This window comes from Nesoenas mayeri (assembly GCF_963082525.1).
Source record: "Nesoenas mayeri genome assembly, chromosome: 19".
Classification (NCBI taxonomy): Eukaryota; Metazoa; Chordata; class Aves; order Columbiformes; family Columbidae; genus Nesoenas; species Nesoenas mayeri.
In genome coordinates this window covers 6,112,189-6,139,742 of record NC_137568.1, presented here as the reverse complement: position 1 = coordinate 6,139,742, position 27,554 = coordinate 6,112,189, and the positions used below count along the sequence as shown (strand labels likewise).

Genomic DNA, 27,554 nt, shown 5'->3' with positions numbered 1-27,554 from the left:
GTCATTAGTTTGCTCTGTGTGATATGCAATAAGAATGCCAGGCCAGGAAGAGCATTAATATATGTGTGTCCTCAAGGTCAGATTCCATATTCTTATCCTATATTCTCCCTGCCAGGCAGTATAAAGTAAGAATCTCACAGTAAGGAGAGGCGAGAGCAGCACTCCTCCCTCCTGGTAATGCCTGCAGCAGTTCCCCTGGGGAGTAAGTAAAGCCTGAGCCTGCAGCTGGAAAGAGGAAGACTTGAAAAAAGCAAAAGGATTGTTATTTCATGTACCAAGTCTGTTGGCTGCCTAAGAAGACAAAAGCTGGTAAAGATACTATGTGATCATTTTATGTATATATAAATATATATATAAAAGTGTGCACAAAGAATAACGTACCACCCAGTCACTGCAGATGGCTCCAGGACTGCGATGAGCATCGTAAACTGAAAAGCTGTAGCAATCTCCAACCAGAAGTCTGCACTAGAGAAGAGCAGGTCACAAATCTGAAATAGGACATCAAGCCACTGATGCGGAAGGCACAGAGCAAGCACAGCAATGGAAGTGAACGCACATGGGCGATAAGGAGCAGCTGGCGTTAGTGTGAGCACACAGGAGCTGTGGGCTCCCAGCTCCTCAGGTTGGAAGGGGCCTCAGCAGGTCCAGCATCCTAAAGTAACTTCTCTGTTGAGCTTAGACCAGCTTGCTTGGGTCCTTGGATCTTAAAAACTTTGTTTTCAATGGTTGTTTTTGGTGGTGGTGTTTGTTTTTTCAAGCCAGGGAATCACATATTTTAGCGTTGTCTATTTCTTCTCACTAGTTTGATGCCCTTGTTGTGAGAGCTTTATACCAAATGGCCCTTCAGACCCAGGAGGGGGCACCTTCCTGTATTGGGGTGTCCCTGGACTCGCAGCAGGTGGAAGCTCACGCTTTACCAGGCTGGGTCACCCAGCAGCCCTGGTTTGGGCTCGGCGCATATACCCCCTGGGAAAACCCCTCTTCCTCAGAGCCGCATCAGACCCCCCTTCTGCCCAGCGGCGCATCCCCCACCGCGGCCCCGCTCCCCTCCCTCAGCGCCAGGCGCAGACTCCGCCATTCCCGCCGGGCCGTGGCGCGCTGCCGCTCGGTTGCTCGGCGCTCCTCCCCCTGGCGGGTGGATGCTCTCCGTGCTCGGCGGCGCTGCCTGGCAGGCTCGGAAGCGGCGGCCGGCCTGTCCGCCGCGGCCCGGCTCGGTTCGGCCCGGCTCGGCTCGGGCGGGCTCCCGCGGCGGGGCTGGGGCGGGCGGGCGCCGCCATGGTTTAAAGCGGGGCGGGCGGAGGTGAACGGGTAGAAGCCATGAATCTGCTCCCGGCCAACCCGCACGGCAACGGGCTGCTCTACGCCGGCTTCAACCAGGACCACGGTGAGGTGGCGGGGCTGGGCCGGGCCGTGGGGCGCGGTGCCGTGAGGGGAGCGGCGCCGTAGGGCGCGGGGCCGTGAGGGAGAGGCGCTGTGAGGGAGAGGCGCTGTGAGGGGAGCGGGGCCGTGGGGCGCGGGGCCATGAGGGAGCGGGGGCTCGCCTCTCCCAGCCCTGCGGAGCCGGTGTGTGTCGGTGAGGGGTGGCGGTTCGCGGCTGGGAGCCCGGCAGCGGTGCCCGCCCGGAGCCGCCGGGGCCGGGCCTGCCGCGGTGAGGGCCCGGGAGCCGGCAGGGCGCGCTGCCCGGGGCGCCGTGTCCCTCGCGGTGTGTCGCCCTGTGGCGGGCAGGATGCCCCAGGTCTGGCCGTTGCAGTTGCTGAGGTGGCTGTAGTCCACCTGTGTTTGCAGATCTAACCGTTTTGCGGTGGTTTTAGGTGAGAAGAGCGCTGTGATGTGCTGCGGGGTGTACCCCGCCGCTTCGGGGGGAGTTGGTTGGGCGGAGCGGGGGGAGAGGAGAAGGGACAGTCGTGTTTAATGTGCATTTTCAAATACATCTGCCTCTCAGATGGTGGTTTGGTGCTTGCTGGAAGTTTTGCTGCTTAAAGTGGGCTGGTCTCCCTCATGTAGCTGTATAAATGTGCCTTAGATCCTGTGCTCAAAAGGATGTTCTTTGCAAAGTGCATTACTGAAAAGGTAATTCACAAATTGTCATTTTCTCAGTGTAAGTACTTAGCATTCAAAATTAGCAGTATAACTTTATTTTTGCCAATTTATATTTTTAAAATGGCAGTTAAAACTATGAATCATATTGGCAGACAAGTACAGATACATGGACCACTGAAAAGCTTTGGAACTATATGCTTGGCTTATTTTTTGTTAGAAAGGGGAAGGTCTTTTCTAGAAGGGGGGTGTACATGCCTTGCCTTGCTTTTGCAATACAAAAATAGCGCCGGCTTTGTGAGTAAGTGTCCTTTTTGTAGAATAAGGAATAGCAGGTCATCATTTTGTAACATCCTTTTGTCTTAACAAGTAATACTCTTGCCTAAGACCGTCTTGCAGCTTCTGTCATTGTAGCCTGTACTTCATATACCTGTTGCTGTTGAAGTCGTGTGCAAACATGAATTATTCTGTTGATTCTAGTCTAACATCTCTGATGACATTTTGTCAGTAGTATATCGAGCTGTTAATGAAGTGAGCTTCTTGGTAGCTCTCTCCATGCACTCCTGTGGAACTGGCAACAATACAGTAGTCTGTCTTTCAGCAGCTCTGCGCTTGTTTGCATCTTGTGTTTGCAACACTGATGGAAAAAGAGATTTGTGAGGATGAGCTTCATTTCAAATATGCAGGGGTCTGCAATGAAGTGGTAATATTTGGTGCTAGGCCTGTGATGTGGCTGCGTTATAAAGAGAACTGTATAAGAAGCGAAGTTTCACTGCAAAGTGCCTTTAGAGTATCATTTTAGTATGTACAACTTTTTCCTTCTTGCAAAAGCTTCCTTAAATTCTGTAGCGATAAATGGAACATAAACACTTTTTTGAATAATACCACATCCAAAGTATATTAAGGAATTTGTCTTGGGAATTTGTAAGCTAAGAAGTTTATCCTGACAGTATTCCAGTCCCATCTTACATAGCCTGTCCAGCCAACTGAATAATAACAAAAAACTTGAGCAGAACCCGTGTGTGGCTTTCATTTGCAGGCTCCTGCAGCTCTTCCTACCTAGCAAGGAGGACTTTTGAGCTGTGGGTAGCACGCTAACCTTTTTAAAAAGGTCCCAAGCTAGTGAAGGGTTAAAGGATGGGGGATTCTTTGGCTGCTCCAAGAAGAGCGGGTAAGAGGAAAAACTCACTTCTTCCTTGGTGCTCCCACCCAAAATAGAAATATGAGTCACTTGAGTGCTGAAGCTTAGTAGTGTGGGTGTCTGCATATATTGTCACAATAACCTAATTTCTTAATAATTTAAGACTAGCCAATCCCATAATGACGGGAGGAATGATCTAGTCTCTCCAAGTCATAACTTCCATGACTGACAAGTGATTGGCATCTGCAGTTTTTCTGAAATGTACTTACTTCCCTTGCTCTGTTTTGAGTGATACTATATTATTACATTGTGTGCCTTTGCCACATTTTGTTTGGCAATTAAAAACCAAAGAAACAGTGTAACCCCCCAAATGGATTGGCCATATTGCAAGTTGTTCTCAGTTGTTCTAAACCAGAAAACTCTGACTTCAGTTTCTTAATTTCAAGCTGGTATACTCCTGATTTCAGATACTTTTGTAGTGCTTTCAGAAGGACATTACAGTGCTCTACAGTAATGAATAGACAAAACATCATAATAAATTACCATACCAGAATGTATATGTGTAAATTGCTGACACATTCTGTCACTGTTGTGGTCTGAACAGAGTTTGAAAACTGGGGCGTGGACTTGTTTTGGTGTTGAAACACTTGTCTTATTCATTTAATCTCCTTTAATGGACTGAAATACTTAACTACAGGACCCCATAAATGTTAGTGGAATTCTGTGCTGTCTCTTATGGCTTTAGACAAAATTTGCTCTTGTGAGGAATGCTAACATGCTAGGAACTTCACTGTTGCACTGTCTGGATTTTAGGCCCGTTTAGGCTCTAGAGCCTGCAGATTTCTTTGTGTCAGCATGCCCCCTTCAGCTTGTGGCATCTTCTAGGACAGTCTTTAATTTTAGCATCCCTTTTTATTTGGTTTTAGGAAAATAAACAAAAATCACTGTGGCCTTGCTGGGGCTGTTGGCAAATAGTACTTTCAGTGTAGGAACAAGCGTAACTGTGGGTTACGGTAATGATTCTGTGAAGATTCGGTTTTCCCTAGCATCTGATTTGTTTTTCCCCCAAGTATCTGAGTTGTCTTGTGCCAGTGGCTCTTGACAGCACGTCTGTCCCTTCTTAAAATGAGACGTGAACTTCCCATGGCTGGAAGCTTACATGCCTTTTATTGCAGCAATTCCCTTTTCTGGCAGCCCCTCCCCAGCTCTCTCATACACAGGAGCTCCAAGCTGTAGCTGAGCTGTCAAATTCGTGATCTCAGTGGCAAATGCTGGGATCAATCCGATGGGAACCGCTGGGGTCCTGAGCTGTCCCTGTCACCTGGGATTGAACGAGTAGCAGTAATCTTCCTGTATGGTTTTTCTCTCGTTTGGCTCAGGGGTTGCCATGACTGAGAACTTCATATCTCTGTCAGTAATGATCGACTGTGTGGGGAATATCGCTGTGACTCACATCCCTCAGTTCTGGTGTATTGTCTGCAGTTAAAAGTGTAGATATTCCTCAGCCATTAAAAGCAGCCCACGTCTTAGTCACGAGGTTATCCCTGCAGAAAAGCTGTAGTGGTGCTACAGGAAATGTAATGTCTGCATTTTATTGTGTTAGGAATGTTCCATTTGGGTTTGTTATAACTTCCTGATATTAACACAAGTCAAACTTTACAGTGCCCTTTTACTATAGAACAGTTTCAGCATCCCTCTCTGTCTCTCCTGCAAATACAATATCAGGTTATAAAAATTTAGCCGGAAAAATAATTATATGGATACACAGAACAGCTACCAGAAACAGATTAGTTCTCATGCTGTGCAGTATTGTTTTATGTAGAAAGACATGATTCCATCGTAATTTGCTCTCTAGTTATGCCAGTAGTGTATTGCATGATGTGGTGGCTTATTAGTGCTGCAATTTCAACACAGCAAACTCGTACATATTCAACTGACAGAACGAACTAAAGAATGGTGCACTGAGAAGGGAGGAGGTAAAATGAACGTGGTTAATGTAAAAGCATCTATTTCAGTATGTTTGCTAAGCTTTCTCAACATGTTTACTAATCTTTCTAGAATTATTATATTCTTGTTAACCACTCTCTAGGTGTGTTTACCTATGTAAACAAGAACTTTTTTGCATTTAATTCATTACAAAATCTTGGACAGGGTGAAGTTGTGCCTATGAGTCTTTTGTGTTGGGGGAGTAGTTTTTTTGCGTCTTTTGTTTTCTTCACTCTTTAGGTAACTGTTGTACTGTTAGAAGGGTCCAGTGTCTGTGACTCTGATGTTAGGGACTATGTGTAAAATAAGAGGGTCTTTTGTTTCCATCCTACATTAAAGGGTGCAGATATAGATCTTGTGGTCATTTTGCCTTTGTAAATTCTGTGAGTTCAGTGAACAGGAGCCCTAGGGATGCTGCACCTCCTGAGATAAATGGTTTGTAAAGCAGAGGATGTGTGTGATGCCTCGTTTGTTGCTGTTGGGTTTTATTTGGTTGTGGTTTTTTGTTTGGCTGGGTTTTTGGGGGGGTTCAAATAGTTGCAGTTATTGCAGTGCATAAAAAGAGAATCTGGCTAATTTGAATATCTTTCACCAGGACACTGAAGATCTTAAGTGGATTTTGGTGTAGTGCATAAAAATTATGTAGTAACTAATCTTCAGTCAGTCTGCCTCTGGTGACAGTAGCTGCTTCTGACTTCACACTGGCACTTTTTTATATCAGCAACTACATTCTATCATTAGCAAGGAAAACAGGAGGACAGGACAGTTTGATGGATGCCACTAAAAAGGCACATGTATAATTCTGTATGCAAATATAACTAAAATAATTTTCCAGAGTATTTTAATCTGGCTTCTAATAATTCTCTGGTTTAGACTTAAGCTATTGGCATGTAATTGGCATCTGACTCAGTAGACTCTCGTTAGAGCATTCTTCAAAACTATGTTCAAGAAGCTGTCTTGTGTGGGAACATGGACAATAGGTCATGATTCATATAGTTGTAATCACAGTGTAAATTTGGATCTAATGAGGAAGGAGGGGTTTTGTCTCATAATGGCTGTTGGACCATGAAAGTTAAAATACAGGTTTCCTTCCCTCTGTAGTGCACGGCATAGGATACAGATGGGTTGGGAATTGCTCTCCTTTCCTTCCATTGTTTTCTCACCTGTCTTAGAAGAATCTTGAGAACTTTCCACTTTCAATAGAAGTCAGCATAGAGGACAACTTCTCTAAATGCTTTCACTTGCACTCACTAACAAAGCCCACAAGTGGTCTTTAGCTTAACAATGTCGTTTATTGAGTTATGTGCTCTTAACCCTCTGGCTCTTGCGTAGTTCTTGAGTGTCTCCTGCAATTACTATATATGTGTATATATATGTGCTTTTTACTACAGGATGCTTTGCATGTGGAATGGAAAATGGATTCCGAGTTTATAATGCAGATCCACTCAAAGAAAAAGAGAAACAAGGTAAAACGCTTAATTGTTATACCATGCTAGTTCTGGGTTGGAAGCTCAGCCTCATTGTTTTCTGTAAGATTTTTGCTTAGCTTTAACCATTCCATCACTGGAAGGCTTTGAATAAAGCCTCAAGAAGGGAAGTCTGTGCTGGTCCAAAGGGACTCTCACTTATGCCACTGCCTGGTCAGATGTTTAGATGCTATTAATTTGCACAAAGCTGGATGCTGATTACTTTGTCTCACCTTCTTGCAGTGGCTGGGTTGCGTTAGCTGTTGTTAATGTTTGCGGTCTTGAATAGGAGATAAGTTGCTGTTCACAAGTGGGAGAAGAATTGCTGGCTGCAGTGGTATTATGTGCCATCACGAGAAGTTGTTCTGTTCTTGTGCAGCAATCTGGATGTTCTAGTAGAGCATTAAAACCAACTCCTTTTTGCTGGAGATCTAAACATTTCTTATACTTGCCTTAGAGTGTTGCTTGCGAGAGCACTGTGAGCTCAGACCTCTAATGCTCTGCATTTTGTATTCTCTGTATGCTTAAAAATTAGGGAGGATCTTAGGGCAGTAAACCTTGGATCATGTCTTAACAGAAATTAGTAGGTGAGCTATATTAACCAGGTAGTAGAGCTTTTCATCAGAAATTGAACAAAACTGAGTCAAAATAAGGGAAAATGGAAGCTAGCCCTGTGATTCTAACCCGAAATACAGGAAGAAAACTGCCATTCTGAACTGGTTTCCCAGCACTTCCAGCCTGTGGTGACAGAAAGGATTTAATAATAGGAAAAACGTATTTAAAACAGCAGTTCCTATGAAGGCAGGCATACTTTCACTTTCTAGTGCTGTAAGAGATTTCAGTCAGTGGCCACAGCTGACAAATTGTTGTCTGTTCTTTACACTAAATTCTTTTACAAGCAACATGTCTTGGGACTGTCAGCTGTGATAGTGTGCTAAAAGGGTTGGAATTCAGGATGAAGTGCTGTTGAGGTCCTGGTAAAAACTCTTCCTGCCAGTAGCTCTGGATGTACTTCCAGGATTCCTGTCGTGAATTGATTTTTGAGTCAGGTTGTCTCTTCCCTGGGACCCGAGAAGTTAGACTGTTCTGGTTGCACAGGTACACAGAGAAATGCTGTTCATCTTTCATGCATATTTAAACCTACCTTGGGATAGTCCCAGATGGAGCTTATCTGTTTGATTTCTGTAACCCAGTCTTAGCTGGTGCACCCTGGCTTGTCTCTCATATCCAGGAATTCCATGAAGTTCCCCATCTACACACCACCTGTCAGGACTGTAACAATAATGATTAAAGCGTCTCTTGTAACAGATTCAGAACATCTTGCATGCTCTTACATTGTCTCAGGTTATGGTTTGTAAATATTTTAAGACATTTTGTTGTGGTGATACCTCTTCATAACAAAATGTGCTGTCAGGCTTTAAATGTTTTAATGGAGTTAAGAGGAGGATCTGGTGCAGAAGGGGTGGTGTCCAAATACAGCTGGTCAGGAAGGAAACTCAGCAGTCAGAAGTGTCATTGGAGAAACCACAAGGACTTGCATGAAATCCAGAGCTTTACTGCTCCAGTGTGAGTATCTTTCTAGGCATCTACCTTCAGCTCGATGTAGTCAAGTGTCAACGTAGATTCCTCATCCTGCTTCTAAATACTCACTTGCATCTCCCTTGTCCTGTCCTTCGTGCTTTGTCCACATCTCTCCATCGTAGCGCTTCCCTCCAGCAACTCAGACACTTTTGCTGTGTTCTCCCATCCTTATTTAATGACAGTAGGTCTCTCTTGAGTCCTTGTGACATTTCAGCCTTTCCTGCAGCTTTGAAATGGTTTACTAGTTTTGTCCACTCTTCCTGCTGCCGCCTGCCCGTGTGTAGAGTTATTGGACAGTCTTTTACACTAGAAGTTTAACTCTACTTGCCTTGAAGGCCACAGTTACAGCCTCTCCTCCTGACAATTTCAGTTCCCTCTCCCCTGTGGAAGCCAAGCATCCCTCTAAGCTATGTAAAGAAAGCCAAGCCCCCACTCAAATGTCATCAAGTGGAGAAATTATTTCATTATAAAAGTGCCTGGTTGATAAGCATGGCATCTTATTCTACTGCCTCTGCAGCTGAGGTTCTTAAAAAGAAGAAAACCTTTTCCTTGCACTGCAACTGAGAAACTGTCTGCACCAGCTGCTCTGTCTTGCTCTCACTATGTTTCCTGCATCGCTGAGTGGAGACTTGCTGGAGCTGGACTGTATTTCTTACCTATTCGAGCAGCTGTGGATAAGCTCTGGAGAACAGTACTAGAGATTCTAGTTCAGTTACATATGTGTGTTTTGCTTCTTTCTCTCAAATCCAATGAGTCTATAAAGACAAATTCCATAGCAAATGAAAAGGTGCACGCCTCATGAATGTTATTGGTATTTTTCTAAGTACGTGGCATTAGCATAATAGAGTGTGTGCCTGTGAGGGGGGTGAAATTGAGCAAACTGGACAGCCTTTCTAAACACACTTACAAACCCACTGTATAATAGGAATTATCAAGCTGCCATGATGATGTTGCTTGACCACCTCTCATGCAACATGTTTTAACTTTAAAGCCTTGCTGTGAGGCCTGTCCCAGCTGTGTGACAACAGCAATCTTCATTGCTATGAGAAATAAAGCAACTTGGCTGAGAATCCTGGTTTTAAACAAACACACATTATTTCAGGCAAACGAACAAACAAACCCCACCCTTTTAGTCCAGATTTCTTGACTGTGATCTCCATTCTTAGAGGCTCTGTTTTTTAAGGTCAGCCAGGGTAGGAAGACACTGTTCTTCTCAGGTGCCTGAGAGATGTACTAGATAACAAGAGCTTTTATTGTAACAGTGGTAAAAAATATATGGCATTTTTAACAGGTTCTGACACTTAAATAAAATACATTTGTCTTCCAGAATTTCTAGAAGGTGGCGTTGGCCATGTTGAAATGTTGTTTCGTTGCAACTATTTAGCACTAGTAGGTGGAGGAAAAAAGCCGAAGTACCCACCTAACAAAGGTGAGTTCTGAGGAACAGATATTGTAAATGTTTGCTTTGTTCTCTTTGTGGAACTGCCCAGAGATCCCAACCAAAGTGCTTTGAGCTGGGGTCTGGTGTTCAGAAGGCTGGATAAAGAGGATGGTGCAGCAGGTTTAAGTAAAGGTGGTGAAATATGTTGCATCACTTCTGTTACCTGCAATGACTGTGACCTGGTGACAAACTCTGTATTTGTCACAAGTAACTCCACAAATAGACTCTCTGGCTCAGCAACCTGAGGGGAAAATGTCCCTGGCTGACAAGCTTTGTAGGAGAATATGCTACTTCTCTTTTTTTAACTGCTGATTTACTTCTTTGATAACCCTCAGAGAAAAATGAAAAAGCTGATTGTCTTTAGCAAAATATCTTTTAATTGTCAGCTTTTGTGGTTAAAGTTTACCAGCTCCTACCTGCACAAGTCATAGCATGAAAGACTGGGTTGATGTGTTATAGCTAAATACCTTCTGGTGAGCAGGATGCCAGCCTGGAGCTGCCTAGCTGTTGGATGTCCCCCGTGATTAGCCTTCTCAGAACTAGTTGTTGTTATCTTGGAGATGATGTGGATCTTTGGATATGCCTGGATGATCTAATGCAACCTCTGCACTGTTCTAGTCATGATCTGGGATGACCTGAAGAAGAAGACTGTCATTGAGATAGAGTTTTCCACAGAAGTCAAAGCAGTTAAGCTGCGAAGAGATAGGTAGGTTCAACAAACACATTCCAAACGTACAGCTTGGCTCTGTATGCTGTTATTAATTTCCAGCTGTTTGTAGGAAAAAAATCCTGGTGTAACACCTAGCTAAACAACACCAGCAATCAGAGTTAAAACAGGCTCCTGGGGGCAAGCATGAGGTGTTAACAGATCGGCTCAGTTGTACCGGTACCTGAAACCTTGGTGTCTGTAAAAGTTTCTGGCACACTAATGTAGGGAAACGTTCTCATGTGGCTGCTGCTGTTTTCTAGGTGTGGAGGAGCGTGAGGGGAATTCAAGCAGATCTCTAGAGCAAGAACATCTGTTAACAGCTGGAGTCTGTATGTGTGGGCGGGGGGGTTCTGCTGTCACAGCTTTGGATAAAAGTGCTTTGCAGGCTCGTAGTAGCTTTTTTTTCTGCAAAGCTGCGAGTCTGCTGTAGTGGGGGAAGACAATATATACGTTAAATCAGTTGAAAGCCTTTGCAAATCTGAATTAATACACGTCCCTGTTTTACCTGCCCCAAGTCATAGGAACTTCTTGTCTCTTTCAGAATTGTGGTAGTCTTGGACTCGATGATTAAAGTTTTCACATTTACACACAATCCCCATCAGTTGCACGTCTTTGAAACCTGCTACAACCCTAAAGGTTAGTTGTACGTGTGGGCTGGGGAACAGCAGCAAGTTTATTCTGTTCTTGACATGCTGTTTATCTTCAGCTGCCTGAATCAGTTTTCGTTTAGTAAGTCATTAAACAGTTTACTACTGTGCTCTAGTGATGCCCTTTGGAGATGCTTTTTTGTTTATAAAATGGTTATTAAAATTTAAATGGTTATTAAAATTGGCACAAAAAAGCTTTTCTCATGTACTTCTGTTATGTTACAGAGTCAATGTCTATAAGAGGCATCTGCTTCTGTAAAGAACCCGTAAACTTGATGTATTTTGTGCCGAAAGCTTAATTATCAACACAAACCATTACAAAGTGCATCATTCTTCGTTCAAATAGAGATAGAACTGTCTAGCAGGCGGTTCCCACAGCATCAGAAATACCCAAATTGGCAAACTGCTGTGGTTCTCCCCACCTCGGGAGGTTTCCAAGCCTGCCCAAAGCAATCGGGGCAGCACACACACCGACTGCCGGGCCGGAGGGCGCAGGGTGGAAGGTGAAGTCTGTGGTTCGTGGGGATGCCCACCCAGCGCTGTGCTGGCTGTGGGCTGCACCTGCAGGAACCTTTGTGGTATCGGCAGAATCCCCGGGAGAGGCAATTGGCCTTAAATGGTCTGTAAAAAGTTACCAAGAAAAAGAAGTGCAAGTGCCATAAGGACCAAGTTCAAACATGAATTAATAATAATCAGTTTTATTGACAGAGGATAAACTAAAATGTCACCTACTATCAACTCTTACCCTTTTTGAGCTGCTAAGGAGACTTTTTTTTTTTTAAATAGCTGATGGAACTGATCTCCAAATACAACCAGATTTTGAATAACCACAACTAGATAACTTGCTCTCATCACTTTATTTCAAAGTAAAAAATTACGCTACTCCCCTAATTCTCTGTACTCTGCACTTACAGATGGATCACGTAATAGCCATTAAAATGAAATTCTGATTTACTACATGTATGTTTGTTTATTCTGAGTTACTGATCTCTTAGAAACTTACATTTGAAAACTTTATTAGGTTATGGGAACCACACAGTTATTCTTGTTTGTTTTTTGTCTTTTAGGTCTCTGTGTCCTTTGTCCAAATAGTAATAATTCTCTTCTTGCATTTCCTGGAACACATACTGGCCATGTGCAGATAGTGGATCTTGCTAATACAGAAAAGCCGCCTGTCGACATCCCGGCTCATGAAGGAGTCTTGAGCTGTATCGCATTAAACCTGCAGGGAACAAGAATTGCAACAGCATCAGAAAAAGTAAGAGTAATCTCCTCCTTACTATGCATTCTAGTGCCGTAACTCCTCAAACAGTCGCATCCTTTCATAGGAAAGACATAGAAATAACTCACTGGAAAATTTGTCATTGAAATATCTATCTTTACTGCTTCTCTAGGACATCCAAACAGCAATCCAAACGCTGTGCCTGAGGTAGCGTTGATGTTTTAGCTGGCTGTAGCAGTGACATTTGAATGAGATCTGGCACAAGCAGTTTGCATGTTTCATGTGCTCTTCAATAAATACTATTAATTTTAAAAATAAAGGGTGGGGGGAGATCATTTGCATTCTTTCACCTTTGTTAGTTTCTGCTTAAATTCACTTTTAAACCACTGGCTAAAGAGATACTCGCAAGTAGGTCTGGCCTACTGGAGGACTTAGTTGTGGCTTATCTCCTGTCAGCCCGGGAGGCAGGCGCGCTGCCTCTGCCGTTCTCGTACACACACCGCAGAGGTTTTCATACCCAGTGGAAATGATACAATGATTCTTGGCATATTTACCAAATTGTGTGTGGTTGTATATTACATCGGGCTAAAGAATGCAATGTGCTGACAAAATCCCGACGTCACTGAATAGTACAAATCCTGCTGGGCTGGGCTGATGCAGATGTAGCAGAACACAAAGAGTCAGAGTTGCCCTCTCCATGGAACGTTGGTGAAGCATCATCTCCCAAAGAACAATTGGTTCCCAAGTGTCCAAAGGACACAGGGTAGATGGGCATGAGGCATGATGAACACTCACTGCCTGCTTCCACTCAACTCAGTTTCTCAAAGACAAATTAATCCAGCGAGTCTCTGCTTAGAATAGTTTCTCCTGCACAACATATAGGTCAAAAATGTTAAGCAAATGCAGGTATAGAGAGCGTTCTGTCTTTCCTAATGTAATGCTTGATTCTTTTTCAAGGGGACCCTCATAAGAATATTTGATACTTCATCAGGGCATTTAATCCAGGAGCTACGAAGAGGATCACAGGCAGCAAATATATACTGGTATGTTTCATGGCTTCTGCTTTGTTTTCTTGTGGGTGGCGGTGTGCTGAGGCAGCCTGGTGAGTGGCACCCAAGTCATTTTCAGAAAGCAAAGGTGAGTTGTGCTGCCCCGGGCAGAAGGCAGAACGCTCTTGCACTTGGAGGTGCCAGGGCTGTGCTTGGCCTGTGCTGCATCCCCTCAGCTCATGCTGCTGAGGAGACAACAGCAGCTGGCAGCTGTGTGAAGCCTGGCACAGGTCACAGGGGTTGGGACAAAACCGTATAGATAATATAACGTGTAAACTGTAACTCAGGGATGCTTTGACTTCACACTGAAATACAGGGAATGTGGAGTGTTTAGCACAACAAGGTGCTGCTCTGTGTGCAAGAGCCCAAGGCAGAAATTTGACTAATCCGCAGCTGGAAGGTTGGAAGGGACCTCAGATCATGTAGTCCAACCCCCAGCCATGGGCAGGGACACCTTCCACCAGCCCAGGTTGTCCGAAGCCCCGTCCAGCCTGGCTGTGACCACTCGCAGGGAAGCAGTTGTGTACACCAGAACCGGTGGGTGTGTTCCAGCAGCATTATTGCAGCTTTCTGTATTCTCCACAGCATTAACTTCAATCAGGACGCTTCCCTCATCTGCGTATCCAGCGACCATGGCACAGTACATATTTTTGCTGCAGAAGACCCCAAGAGAAATAAGCAGTCAAGGTAGGTTTGAACTATTCTGAAGTCTTGGGGGGCTGGGGGACTTGCCCTTCTTATAGTTTAAAACCCTGGTCTTGTCAAGCGGTAGCGAATACCTGCACTGCTGGAGGTGACAAGATTCACCTGCTGTGCTTGAGGGAAGTTGCGGGTTTGGGACTATACAGCAACCGCCAAGTTTCTGCCGTCCTCTGGAGCTGTGCAGTTCCAGCAGGGGAGGGGGTGCTTTAGTGGCGCTCTCAGCATGAACATACATACATTGTGGACATCTCACATCAAGCAATCTCTACTCAAATCCCTTTGCAGTTTTTGCAGTCACTTAAAATCATAAAGTGAGCTGTAGGATCCCCCTGCCCTAGAAGGGAAATCGTACACATTACCTGATTGATACTTAGGAGGAAAAAAAAAAGCCAATAAAAACAAGCAGTTAGTGTGAGACTCGGAACTTGTTCCAACACACCAGCAGTTCTAAATCATCTCTAGTCAACACCTTACTAAGTTATGTTTGTTTGTTTGTTTTCTGTTTCTCTCTTTCAGTTTGGCCTCTGCCAGCTTCCTCCCCAAATACTTCAGTTCCAAATGGAGTTTTTCAAAGTTTCAGGTTCCCTCAGGCTCTCCGTGCATTTGTGCCTTTGGAACAGAGCCAAATGCTGTCATAGGTAAGCAAGGGTTCCATGTGCACTGGCCTTGAGCTGGAGGGGACACTGTGTGTCCTTGGCAGCTGAGAACAGGAGCCCTCGCTGCTCCGCACTGCCTGGGGGTGACACTGAGTGTGCTGGGGGGACACAGGGCTGGGTGCAGCTTGAACAGCGTCAGCTACAGCCAAGGGGACAGCTCAGCACCTCTGGAACAGCTGAACTTTTAACATGTTTGGTTTTGTTTCAGCAATATGTGCAGATGGCAGCTACTACAAGTTCTTATTCAACCAAAAAGGGGAATGCTCAAGGGATGTCTACGCGCAGTTTCTAGAAATGACAGACGACAAGCTTTGACTGAGCCGGGGGAGTGCGCAGGTCAAAGTGCTGCCTTGGCTATTCCACAGCTTTGGAAGGACAGTATATGAATGTCCAATACTGATCGACAAGTTTAGCAGACCTCACTGAGAAGCCTGGCCCAACGTGATCAGAACAAGCTCTGAAGTAGTGGACTACCTATGTTTATTCTCATTTCTGCAAGTATTCATCATTAAAATCTCTTTGGGTTACTGTCATCAACTCAAGTTTTCAAGATGTGGCTTTCAACAAGCTTGTGCCTATTGGGTTTCTCTTGATCTAAACTGTGAAATGACTTTAGCTGAAACAGGAGTGCCTGCCGCACGGAAAGATCTGCAGGGGCCTGTACGGATGTACAACGAGCCTTACAAAAAGGGATGTGAAACTAGAAGATTTCAGGCATTGTGTTACTTCCACTGAGTGGCTGGGAGTGGGGGAAATACTGTGGATTGTGCTCAAGTAGAACTCAGCCCGTGTGGCTGGAGCAGAACTGCCCTCCCCTGCCCACAGCGGAGCAGCGATGACAAGTGTGTGGCCATAGACAACTTGTCCTCTGACAGGGTGTGGGGCTGGGTGGGGGTCCTGTGGCCCAGACGTGCTGATCAGCACCACCAGGGTGCCAACCTGTATGGAGTGGCTGACAGCACCTTCAGGCACTGCCTGACCCAGCCGCCTGTCGGTGCGTGGAGTGCAGGGCCAGGACACTTGGGCAGCTGGAGCCCCTGTCAGGAAAGAGCTGGTGCAGGTTGAACCCCCAGGCACTGGTGTGGCAGCTGCTCCGGCCGCTCCTTGCTCTGTGCTTGGGCTGGAGGGCCGGGCAGGCCCCACGCAGCTGGGGCAAGTGACCGGGGGGCACGGAACATACATCTGCGATGGCTTTACACCTGCAAACTGTTGTTTTTGTTTTCCTGGAGATGTTGCATACTACATACTGTTGGCCTAGGGACAGTTAGGTTAGACTAAACCGACTGACTTGTAAACTCACTCCCAAAGTTGTTGTATGGCAATTAACACTTACTGAACCAAGGCACAAGAGACTAAACTAGAAACTGAGATAGACGCAAGCGCTCTGTTCACAGCACTAACTACCTGGGGGGAGGGAAGTCTTGCTCTTCTGAAATTTAATTTCACAGATGCTTCAAATCTGACGTGCCCATTCACTCTAAGATTGTTTAGCTGCAAACTCTCTAAATTTGACAAGTTTTTTCTAGTGTCACATAACATACTAAGGACTAACTTCTATGCGGACTTGGATGTCAAGGTTGCATGTTGCTTTTATGTGTATTTAATCACAAATTGTTTTGCACACTTATTTGTAATATGTTTTTTCTTTTAAATAAAAGTGACTAATTTTGCTGTATTTGCTGATGATCACAGCCAAAGTCCCTGTTGCCATAGGTTCTGGGGAATAAACCAGTAACTGAGAAATGGTGGTGGCTGTTAAGGACAGAAACTGGATCGTGCTGCCCATGCCATGTAAACACAGGCCAGGAAGTAAACTACTTACTGGGCTGGGGGTGTTTATACCCAAGCAAGTCCAAATTCCAGTGCAAACCAGTTCTTGTTCTGGGCTGTTGACCACACTGCTCACCACAGCCGCTCCTCTGAAGCTTCTCACCGTCTAACAGCTGTCTGAGGAGAATCTCCTGCCGCAAGTATGTGCACCAGGGAGCACCAGAAACCATTTTCCGAGCGTGATTTAAATCCTCTCTCCAGCACAATTCTAAGCTGTTTATGATCCAGGCAGCTGCGCTCACTTTAAATAGCAAGGAAACTGCTTTAACTAAAACATTAAGCCCTCTGCACAGCGCTCTGAGGGGTTTATGTGTTGTAATCTGCTGAAGCGCCGTCCCATCACAGCCACCCTGCAGCTGACCAGAGACTACGAGTGTATTTCTTGGTTGATTTAAACTCTGCTGGACTTGTAAAACTTCCCCTGAACATCTGTTCTAGTATGACCGCAAGAACAAGGGTAACGTGTTACTGCGCACGCAGACACGGGTGCTGTACTAATGATGGAATCCCTTCACACATACCTAAATGTATCCAAGCTCAAATTCATTCTTATACTATTAATACTTACAGATCCTTACCTTTAACTATAGGGGGTATTTTACAGGGATCAAAAATCAGGTAAAATAAATGAGTCTTCCCACCTGTGTTGGCTCCAGGTTCCTCCACCAGTACTTGGTCACATCACTTTCTGCTGTACTGCATCATGTTGGTAACTTTAACCAAAACCGGTTTTAAGTGGGGCAGTGGATAAACACACAACTCTACAATCAAATGGAATAGTATTTTAGACACTTCTTGTGAAGATAAATAGCACTGGGAGTATTGGATGGAGCAGGTCTGCACCAGGCTGCTGTACTTCTGACCCCGCAGAGTGACCTGCGGCTCCGGGTCCCTCCCGCGCGCTCGGGGCCCCGCACAGAGACCCTCCCTGGCTGAAGAATTTGCACAGCGAGTCTGAAATAGGACTGTTCCTTGAAAAGAACATATTTCCTCCAGCATCACCTATTGCTTTTGTATTTAAAAACAACTAAACACCTTCTTTCCCCGCGTTGCCGTCTCCTTCCACAGTACCTGTGTCACAATTCGCAGTCCTGAAAGTAAAAATAATAGATTAGCCAGGGCAAGCAATTCAATGGCAATTCCAGACGTTTGCCTGCAGAAGCAACAGAACACGACTATTTCTTTCAGAACCTTCAGGTATTCCCATTTAAGTAGAAAATAAAAGATGAATGGGTGAAGTTAGAAGATGCAAGACAAGGTCGTGTTGTGTGGGCTGTGGCGGACACCAACAGCTACAGAACAACCTGCCCTTCAGGCTGGCTTGGAGTCACAAAGCCATTTTAATGCCCCTATTTTGCTGCAATTTCTTTAATTCTTCCCCAAAGGTTTTATTTGTTAAACCAGCCAACAGTTCTGTTTGGTCCGGTCTGTACAGAATCCTGTGGAATTTCACAGCAGAGCCCATTCTCTTTGTTAAAGTCCTAAAGCCTTAAACACCGCAGCAGTTCCGCTGAGTCTCCCAAACTCTCCTGGGAAGCATTGACAGGAAAACTTGGCGCAGGGTTCCAGGAAGCTTTTCTAGTTCTTCAGCCAAAAGCATTTCCCCGATTCTGATGAGAAACGAACAGAATGTAACTAATGCATAAACAGAGGATCAGAAACCAAACCAACATTAATGACAATTATTCCAGAAACCGCACATCTCATTAAAATTACTTACAAATAATCTCTCTGTTGTTACGTCAGTCTGTTCTATAATAATATAGCTGTGGCGAATGTACCTGAAATCAGCCCCCAAAGCAAACACAACTTCTAGAAGAATGAGACTCTTTAACATATGCAAAAAAATGTGTTATTTCAAAGTTTGGCTTGATAATTAATAATTAAGGAAAAAAACAGTAGAAGCAAAGCTTGTTTGCATCTGCCAGTGCACAAATGAGATCAAGAAGAACCTGATGGTTAAAAGCAACTCCTGCACTTACTGACTTCACACCTTCCTTTTATCCATTAACTTTGTGTCAGACACAGCGTAGGATTCTTAACAAGAATGTTAAACTATATAGTTCAGACCCATGTATAGAAAGGGGTCAATCAGGTTAGTAGAAAGCATCATTCAATTTAGTGTAAATGAGATAATTATCTAAAGATTTTATATGTATATATATATATATATATAAAAAATATACATGCTATATAAAATCACAACTCAACCTGTATTGATGACTACCAGCCACTCACAATTTACCTTTTGGGGCAATTAAGATACAAAACCTAGATCCCAACACTGATTGCTGAGACTTCAAGTTCCACTTTTGGATTTAAGTAATTTATAAACCCCAACATTTAAAAAGGAACCTGTATTGTAACAACCATGCAAGGAAAGGCAACGTCTCCCCAGCTTTGCTGCCTGCACAGCAACGGAGCGAACACGGGGAGGGATCTCGCGCGGGGGCGGCAGTGGAGATGAAGACGCTGCCGTCAGACGCCCGCTCAGGTCTTACAGAATCACGGAATCGACTGGGTTGGAAAAGACCTCAGAGATCATCAAGTCCAACCCTTGGTCCAACTCCAGTCCATTGACTAGATCACAGCACTAAGTGCCATGTCCAGTCTCAGTTGAAAAACCTCCAGGGATGGTGAGTCCAGCATCTCCCTGGGCAGCCATTCCAATGCCTGACCACTCTCTCTGCACAGAATTGCTTTCTAATATCCAGCCTAAATTTCCCCTGGCAGAGTTGAAGCCCATGCATTAGAATTCTGAGTCTTTTTCAAAGTCATTGTAAAGATTGCACAAAAGCTGCGTTTGAACAGCAAGAACACGGAGCAGGCAGCCTGCACGGAGCACAAAAGGAAATAACACCGTGCATCGCGACACACAAAAGGTAATGGCAGCTCCTGCAGAGAGGGCAAATCTCTACGTACGTGACTCATCTGAAGACCCTGCTGCCCGCGGGAGGGCAGGACGAGCCGTGTGTCGCAGCAAGCGAAGGGGTCACGAGCATCGGGTGACGGGGCCTCCCCAGCCCCGCGTGACACGGACACACGGACACAGTTCTGTCCAACAACCCAGCGACTCACTCAACACGACGGACGCGGCTGCATTAACCAAACACGCTGGGAACGTCCCATCTGAGCGTCCGTCGGCATCCCACGCACGGGCCGTCCTGCCTCCTTCGGCACCACCAGCATCAACGGGGCTCGTCACCCCCAGGGACAGAAATACTGCAAACGCGCTTGGTGAGTAAGTTCAACTTAGTTAATTTGCTGAATAAAATTTAATTTTATTTAAAAAATCTTATACACTATTATCCACCTAGCCCTAGTCGTGAACAGATTCTCACTTCTGAAAATAAACCACATTCTAGTCAATTCATTCAACACCAAATTAAATTACTAGTACTGGATTTTTTTTTTTCTTAAAAAAAGTATGTTAAAACTTTACTTTCTTTTTTTTTTTTTTAATTTTTAAAACCTCTAAAGAAAACGGTGCAATTTTACAGAAATGTTTCTTTCCAGGTTATGTTTTCTTTCTTTAAATGCCTGTTGTAAATTCAGCTTATGTAGAGTTCTTTTTTTTTCATAGTTTTTTAATATGTATTATCTGCAGAGACATCGTAACAGTTCCATTCTGTGGATGAACACACAACTTGTACAGATTTCTCATATTTGGTCTTTAGGTAAATAGTTCCCAAAAGCTGCCTAAATAAACCACTGCAAACTGTTCAGTCCATGGTGAAGATCCAGCTTTTCCTTTCGTAGTGGGAAAGGAGGTATAAATAATGCATCGCTAGCGCAGAAAATGCCAGAACCCAGGTTCAAATTAAGCCAACTTACCGAAGCTTCCGCTCCGCTCACCGCGTGAGGAAATAAGACGTCGTGTGAATTAAAGACTGAACAGCAGCCTTACGTTGAAATTTAATTTTGAAATGTCAAGTGGAATCTATTACCACCGTTCGAGTGAGAAATTACCGATACATTGTAAAATGTTCAACTGCAGAACACACGCTTAAAAATAAAAGTATTCTAATAATCCGGTAGCCGCTGTTAAAAAGCACAACAGCTACTCGCTGGAGACCCAAAAGGGCCGTGTGTGACACCAAAAGTGTTACGGAGAAACCGGTCGGATTAATTTCTACGGATGGGTGCTTACGCTTAAAAATATCGGATATACCTCTGACATGATAATTTTACTCTCTTTTTAAAAGGACTTGTGATAAAGAATTTCTCTTTCTAAATGAAGAACAGTCTGTTATCTTAAACATACACAATATTAAGCGAGACTCTCGTTTTACTTTAGACTGGAAAAATATGCCAGGGACAGTCAAAGTCAACACAAAGTAACAAACAGCAAAAGGTAGCAGAAGAGAAACAGATAAGTGCAGCTCTGGTCAAATTCATAGCAGTTCTTTACGTCAGTTAACGGCTCATTTACATCGTAATTTCTAATCAGTTACATGCAAGCCCAAAGAAGCATTTGATCACTACACATGGTAATAAAATTTGATTAAATTTTATCAGGCAACTGCTAAAATATGAAAATTTGCAGATGTAATAAAGTAGCTTTATCTGAACTTTAACAGGACAGACAAAAGTAAATCATTCCGTCGGTTAAAAAAACCCTACATTCAGTTTTTTACCAAACAAAATTTCACATGAAAAGTATCGTGTGATTCTAAAGTTTCCGGAGTAGAAATGGAGTGATTTGAAATGTCAAAGACCCCATTATTTTGCAAAGAAATGAAAATACACCTCAAAAATGTCTAAATTCCACATGTGAACAACAAAATACTGCATATCTACCAACAACTGCCTGGGGCGGGTGGCTGTGGAAGGCTCTAGCTGCCAAGGTGGAGGACGCGGCTCCGGCCTCTGTTCCCTTTGAGGAATATACAATCGTTTGAAATCAGTTCACACTAAGCGCTCATCATGCTGCCGTTACACTGAGATACTCAGTCCTTAACATCATCTGAGAGAAGGTTTTGTTTAAAGCTGCAGCCCTCCCCAACACTGGACGTGTCAGCGTCCACAGTTCGGCAGGGGCAGGGAGGAGCGGGGTCACAGCCTCTCGAACAAGATGGTTTGCAGTTTGACTTTAAATTACCAAGTTTTAAGGCCACCTGTGTTGGGTTTTTTGTTTTGTTTTTCAGTGCTGAAAGTTGAAGTCTGATCACAGGGCCCCTTTCCCCACTGCGTGAGAACATGTTCCAACATTTTAGGTGTTATATTTAAGTGTCTCCTTTTGGCACCATGGAGTTTATTTATTTTTTTTTTTATTATTTAAAAAAAAAAAAAAAAAGAAAGAAAAGAAAACTCCGCTAAGTTTCTAGTTCTGGCTGCCTTTATCACTCACTGCCACGGACGGGGTGTCCACGTTCACAGCTATGACTATGCTCTCTCCGTCTTCTGTTTTGATACGTTTGAGTTCCTGCTGTTCTGACTGGTCTCCGTTCTGGCGCTTTGTGGGGAGCGACGCGGACGCGGACGCGTGGGTCGCCAACATATGCAAAGGACTCGCAGCAGCTGTGAAAAGATCAGAAAAACTTCAGCACCCTAAACCCTCGTCAAAGCAGATGATACTGAATTTGAGAAGAAACTTCTTCTCGGTGAGGGTGGCAGAGCCTGGCCCAGGCTGCCCAGGGAGGTTGTGGAGTCTCCTTCTCTGCAGACATTCCAACCCGCCTGGACACCTTCCTGTGTAACCTCATCTGGGTGTTCCTGCTCCATGGGGGGATTGCACTGCATGAGCTTTCCAGGTCCCTTCCAACCCCTGACATTCTGGGATTCTGTGAAAGCAAACCTGCATTTCCATCAGAACGCTGAGCTCCTTTATTGGGACTATGGGGGGCATTGGCAATCTCAGTGGAGATTGTTTAGTCTTTGTACAAACCCGAAGGACGTTTTCCCAAATCACTCGATGTTCACGCAGATTTGGACAAAGGTGGGAGAACGGGGAAGAATCTCCACTTTGTCAATGGGGAGCTGAAGACAGGGAAGGATTAAATGGCTGAAAGCCACTGTGATTTGTGACAGAACTGGGAAGGGAATTAAAAACCCACTTTCAGCGGGTTCTGGCCACGTCTGTGGATCAGAGACCGCAGCGCTTGCCCGGGAAGGAGAGCCCCGCTGCAAGGGGAGCAGCACCATGTCGTATTTAAGAAAAGCTGCACAAGTCCCACAGCTGGGGACTGTGCCGGAACTTAGTTTTCAGTGTAACTATGAAAGACACGAGAACAGAATTCAAACCTCCAGCACCGATCACTTTAAGGTTTTAACACATGCAAAGCAACAGAACATCTTGCCGCAACACGTACCAGCGTTGCCCTGTCCTTGGATGGCAGTGGTGATGGGTACTATGTGCGTTCCGTTCTGCGTTACAGTTTTTATTGGTAGCTGGTGTTGACCTAGAGGCGTCTGTTGCACGATAGTCACTGTCTGTAGTGGGGTGGTCTGAGATGTCTGAATGATCCGACTAGCAGCTCCTATTGTAGCGTGACTAATAGCAGGTATAGGCTCCACTTTAACTGAAAAACAGAGGATAAAGCATTGTGTAAAATCAAATGGTTCTTTAACAACCAACCTTCAGTGAAAAAGTACCAGCTTTATCACCAGCTCAAGCATATCTGAGAAATTATGATGCAAACATGCAGTTTTAGCCAAACATTTCAAGCATTCATCTAGAAGTTCATTTTCAAGCAATAATCCTCCAGCACAATGAGCCAGCAAAACATGTAACCTCTCCCCAGGTCCTCACCTTTAACCTCCTTGTGGTCTCCATTCTCTTGAGGTTCTACCTTGGGCTGGGTGACCATGGCGGCTTGCGTGACCACTGCCTGTCCAGCCACAGTGTAAGTGTTTGCTGGTGCTAATCCAGTCACGTTTGTGACAGACACAGCTGGTATCTGGTGGACAACATGCACTGTCTGAACTACAGGCTGCTGGGAGGTTGATGTTGTCACAGGAGTTGCAACAGTGTAGGTGACGGGTTTAATCGTTTGTGGTAGCTGCCGTTGTACGGTAATTAAAACTGGTTGGCTAGATAGAGGTGATCCTACCAAGAAGGAGATAAAATCAGGCTAATTTTAATTATTTCTTTTAAGCCAGCCATTCTTTTAAACTTAACACTAAACCCTCAGAGGATTAAGAACCTTCTTCGCTAATGCCTGAGTGATCCAAAAGATAAACCCAGACAATGAAGATTATAACACATGGCAATTCCAAGCCACGTATTCCAGGTAAGAGCTGCGTTAGCTCAATCAGACCTACACACCATTTGAGCAAAATCCCACCTCCTCCTCCCAAACACAGCTATGTATCAAAGGTATGTTTAATACTCACGCCTTACACATTTTTTTTAATAGGAAAATTCTTATCATGCAATATTTGTTCTCTCTTTATCCTTTCAATTATTTTTATCCCCACCTTTGAAAGGATGACATGACCAGAGATGTGTGTAATACATTTGCTTATTTCTGTAACCCCTGTAATCTAAAAGTTGTGTTTGCTGTGTTTGGTTTTAGTTTAGTGCTGTTGGGTTTTTTTGCTCTGTTTGGTTTGGTTTGTTATGCTTGTTTATCTAAACCAGAAACAATATGTTTTGAAAGTGAAAACCGTTACAAGACAGTACAGTCCTATACAGGACAGAAGGACAATCATCTCTGCTTAGTAATAAAGTGATCAATGGTGGTAGAGCAGCACACAGGTAGTTTGTACATATGCAAACCAACTTTACCTGGTGTGTTTGTATGTTTATCGAAGATTTGCTCTAAATGTTGAGAAGTTAAATATTTACTGCCTTTTTTTTTTTTGTGCACATGTGAATCTCGGTAACATTTATGTATCAGCCCCCTCCCACCTCCAGCCCCAAACACTGATTTCGGGATTGCTCACCTGGGGCACTCTGTGCAAATCGCGCTTCTTGTATTACCGCTAGTTTTGGCTGGATAGCAGCGGGCTCGGGCTCCATGGGGACCGGAGATCCTTCCCTGGACAGGCTCTCGGGGGTCTGGACTCCGCTGGAGTGCGCCGACAACACTCCGGAGTGATTAGGAGAAGCCGGGGCACTTCTGCATTTAGAAATGAAAGCAGCAGCTGATGTGTTTTAACCTCTGAACCATGCAAGACAGTGACCTTGCTCTAAAGAGCACAACACACGCTGCCCACAGGAGGGCACCTCTGCCTGCTGGCAAGTACAGTCACACCCCAAAGCAGTGCTGCTGGTCTTTTATAAAGCTGCCGTTCAACAGGGACAGGATTTAAAAGCAAACCAGGTACAGTTAATGGAGAAGAAGTGGGTGGATGCCTTCTTAGGGAGACTCTAAATCTGTGGAACATGAACATTTCTTCTGGTGGAGAAGAATGATGAGCAAATCTGTCTACAGGGCAAGTAATAAAAGATCTGCACCAGCAGAAAGGCCATAACTTTAGAGAGGGAATAATTTAAACCCACATATTTCCCCATCATGAATTCTGCTTGAACATTATCAAACTAAACAGGTAATTTTCCATCTCTAATTTCAATAAAATGGTAGCCAGTATTCAATAATTTTCTTTTCAAACAGTTTAAAAATGCAGTAGATGGCAGTTAGAAATTAAAACTATAGTTCTGTAACAAAAAGCCAAAGGTACAGCAAGGCTTGCTTACATTAACAATCTGGTAGTTAGTTATGCAAACTGAGTCAGTTCTTTTAACACTAAAAACAAGCAATAAAAACAAGCCTAGTGTATGGGGGCAGGCTCCTAGTAAACCATACAGAATCCAAACACCGAGTCTGGATGAAATTATATTACTGAACTTGTGACTGTATCCAAAACTCTCAAGTCTGTATCAGCCTGAAGATTAAACAACAGCCATAGTCTTTTTGTTCATCTGTTTTTCCTTACCTAGAAGAGAGTGGTCCCAGAGGGGTTCTAAAGCAAGGTACTCCCCTAGGCCGCCTTTTCCTAAAAGCCTGCTCTATTAATTTGCTTTCAGAAGCAGGGTCTATCCTCCAGAATGAGCCTTTGCCTGGTTCTTCCTGGGAACGTGGTACTTTGATGAAATAACGATTCAGAGAGAGATTGTGACGTATTGAATTCTATGAAACATAAAAAAATATGTAGAATTCATTGAACTTTTCCAAGTCAGAATGTGGCCTACTGCAGCAGTTCGTACTATAGGAGACTCGGGGTTCAGCTCTTTAATTCCTTAATTCAACAGAACTCAGAGCACTACAAAAGGCAGTGCCATAAACCTGAAAGGACTCTTGCATTTTTCAAATCTTCCCCAACAATTTAAAAAACCCAGTATGCTAATGTGGCAGTAACAGGAATTCCATTTAATTCCCTTACGAGAAACACGGTGATTGCAACAAATTGTTAGAACACTACAAATACCTGAGCATAACGCAGTGTAAAAAAAGAAAGGAGAAAAACTTATCAGTGTTCATCCACCACCCTTCCCCAGGTGTCACAGAACGTGTCAGTTCGTTCTAGGAGGGACAGTAAAACACAGCATATACCCATTCTGACCTTACACGATAATCCTGTTACTGTTCCACAATACAGAAAGAAAAGGTTAAATTACTAAAGTTCCAAATGCAGCTGGATTGTTGGGAGTTCACCCACAGCCCAGACTGTCTCAACAAAGGAGCCAAGGATTTAGTGTCTAGAAAAACAACACATGGCAGTAGGTCCTAAACCAGCTCTTCAATGAGACCTTCGTTACCTCACTCTTGTTTGCACGTTACTTTATCCTCACTTTGCTGCAACACACACAACTCTTGCACCAGAGAGATGTAGAAAACTGCAGAAAACACCCTGAACCGGCTGGATCCACACTTGGCTTTGCACACTTTTTGGTTTTTTCCTTTTTCTTCTGGTTTTAAAAGATATATTTTGCAAATTCAAATGCAAATCCTGCTCAAATGTCCATGTTCGTGACCCTGATGGCAAGTTTGGAAAACTCTGAAGCAATGATAACCATGTATGGTTTCCTGAATGCAAACTGATGAAACCAGAAATTGTTTTTCCCTGCCAAAAACTGAAAGAGAACTAGAAAGATGCCAAGAACATGTTTCTAAATTGTATTTATTTCTCCATGTGCTAGAATAAAAGAGGAAATCCAGAAGTACCTGCAGAAGTAAGTTCACAAAGAGGAATCTTCAAGTTCTCAACAAAGTGAGACCTTTATATAGTAAAGGATATAAATACCTCAATACTACTTGTTGAGGTATAGGATATGGATACTATACACATGTACGTACTCTATCTTTTGAATAATATGCGCATATATAGCCTCAAATACTATTTAAAACATCTATCATGTAAGTCACCCTACCTGTGATCTAATACCTGGCAGAGCTGTTCTCCATGCGGTACACTGGTAGTTTCCAGCAGTGCTTCATACAGCTGGTGACTGAACAGCATCTAATTTTCAGCTTTTCCAGTTGTTTTTATAAATAGGTGCTAATTAATTATTCCAGAACATACCACGCCTGCTGTGTCTACCACCTCGGTTTTGTGGAGTGTTATACATCTAAATACATACGCTGTTCTACAGCAGAATTCTTTCACCAGCATTATAATGTGTGTGTATGTTTGGTTCCACGATGTTTATACACACGGACATTCTAAGTATTTCAGAATAAGAAGCAAAAAGCATACCAGCATTTTATAAGCAGAATCTTGTTGCTAAAACGATCTGTTAGTATGACTGCAGCCAGGATTCTGTACTGCTTGTGTGTGAAAGTGAAACAAAATTCTTAGAGACTTCCTAGCCACAACAACCGCGACATCCTTTACTAGCCAAACCACAGCACAAAGCCAGGAATAGTTCCATTCCCCAGCGACCTTGGAATTCCTCTAAGCGGGATTCAGCTTTCATATAGGCTCTATGACATGATTAATATTTAAAAATCCATTCCTCTACCGAGAAGGCATGTGTTCTTCAGTCTTCTACTTGTACAGCAAGTAGAGTATTAACACTTCCCCACGCTTCCCCTCCCCCTGGCCGTCCAAGTCTTACTTCCCTGAAAATAACTTGAGCACATGCCCCTGCTGCAGATCACAACCGCGCTGAGCAGCACCGCGGTGAAATTAATACTCCGTGA

At 44.0% G+C, this 27,554-nt stretch overlaps 2 protein-coding genes across 6 annotated transcripts in view; one reads left to right on the top strand and one right to left on the bottom strand.

Annotated features, from left to right (window-relative positions):
- Positions 1–1,179: 1,179 nt before the first annotated feature.
- On the top strand, positions 1,180–17,074 carry WDR45B (WD repeat domain 45B). 4 transcript variants are annotated; one of them, XM_080356640.1, is made up of 10 exons: positions 1,180–1,384; positions 6,556–6,630; positions 9,539–9,640; positions 10,271–10,358; positions 10,903–10,997; positions 12,076–12,266; positions 13,188–13,273; positions 13,865–13,966; positions 14,498–14,619; positions 14,846–17,074. In XM_080356640.1, exons 1-10 carry the CDS (start codon positions 1,318–1,320, stop codon positions 14,950–14,952), a joined length of 1,035 nt encoding a protein of 344 aa, XP_080212766.1. In that variant the 5' UTR covers positions 1,180–1,317; the 3' UTR covers positions 14,953–17,074. The 4 variants fall into 4 exon arrangements, with proteins under 4 accessions (XP_080212766.1, XP_080212767.1, XP_080212769.1 ...); XM_080356643.1 differs by lacking the exon at positions 1,180–1,384 and adding an exon at positions 1,739–1,811; XM_080356642.1 differs by lacking the exon at positions 1,180–1,384 and adding an exon at positions 1,956–2,070.
- FOXK2 (forkhead box K2) overlaps positions 12,143–27,554 on the bottom strand; it is a 47,326-nt gene continuing 31,914 nt past the window's right edge. The window contains exons 5-10 of one of the 2 annotated variants that reach the window (XM_080356639.1): positions 25,348–25,541; positions 24,355–24,530; positions 23,219–23,515; positions 22,779–22,988; positions 21,818–21,987; positions 12,143–12,230 (exon numbers count right to left, since the gene is read on the bottom strand). In XM_080356639.1, coding sequence (XP_080212765.1) covers positions 12,225–12,230; positions 21,818–21,987; positions 22,779–22,988; positions 23,219–23,515; positions 24,355–24,530; positions 25,348–25,541 — 1,053 coding nt within the window. In that variant the 3' untranslated portion in view covers positions 12,143–12,224. Of the gene's footprint in view, positions 12,231–19,727; positions 21,988–22,778; positions 22,989–23,218; positions 23,516–24,354; positions 24,531–25,347; positions 25,542–27,554 lie in introns of those variants that run through there. The other variant, XM_080356638.1, reaches the window with a different exon arrangement.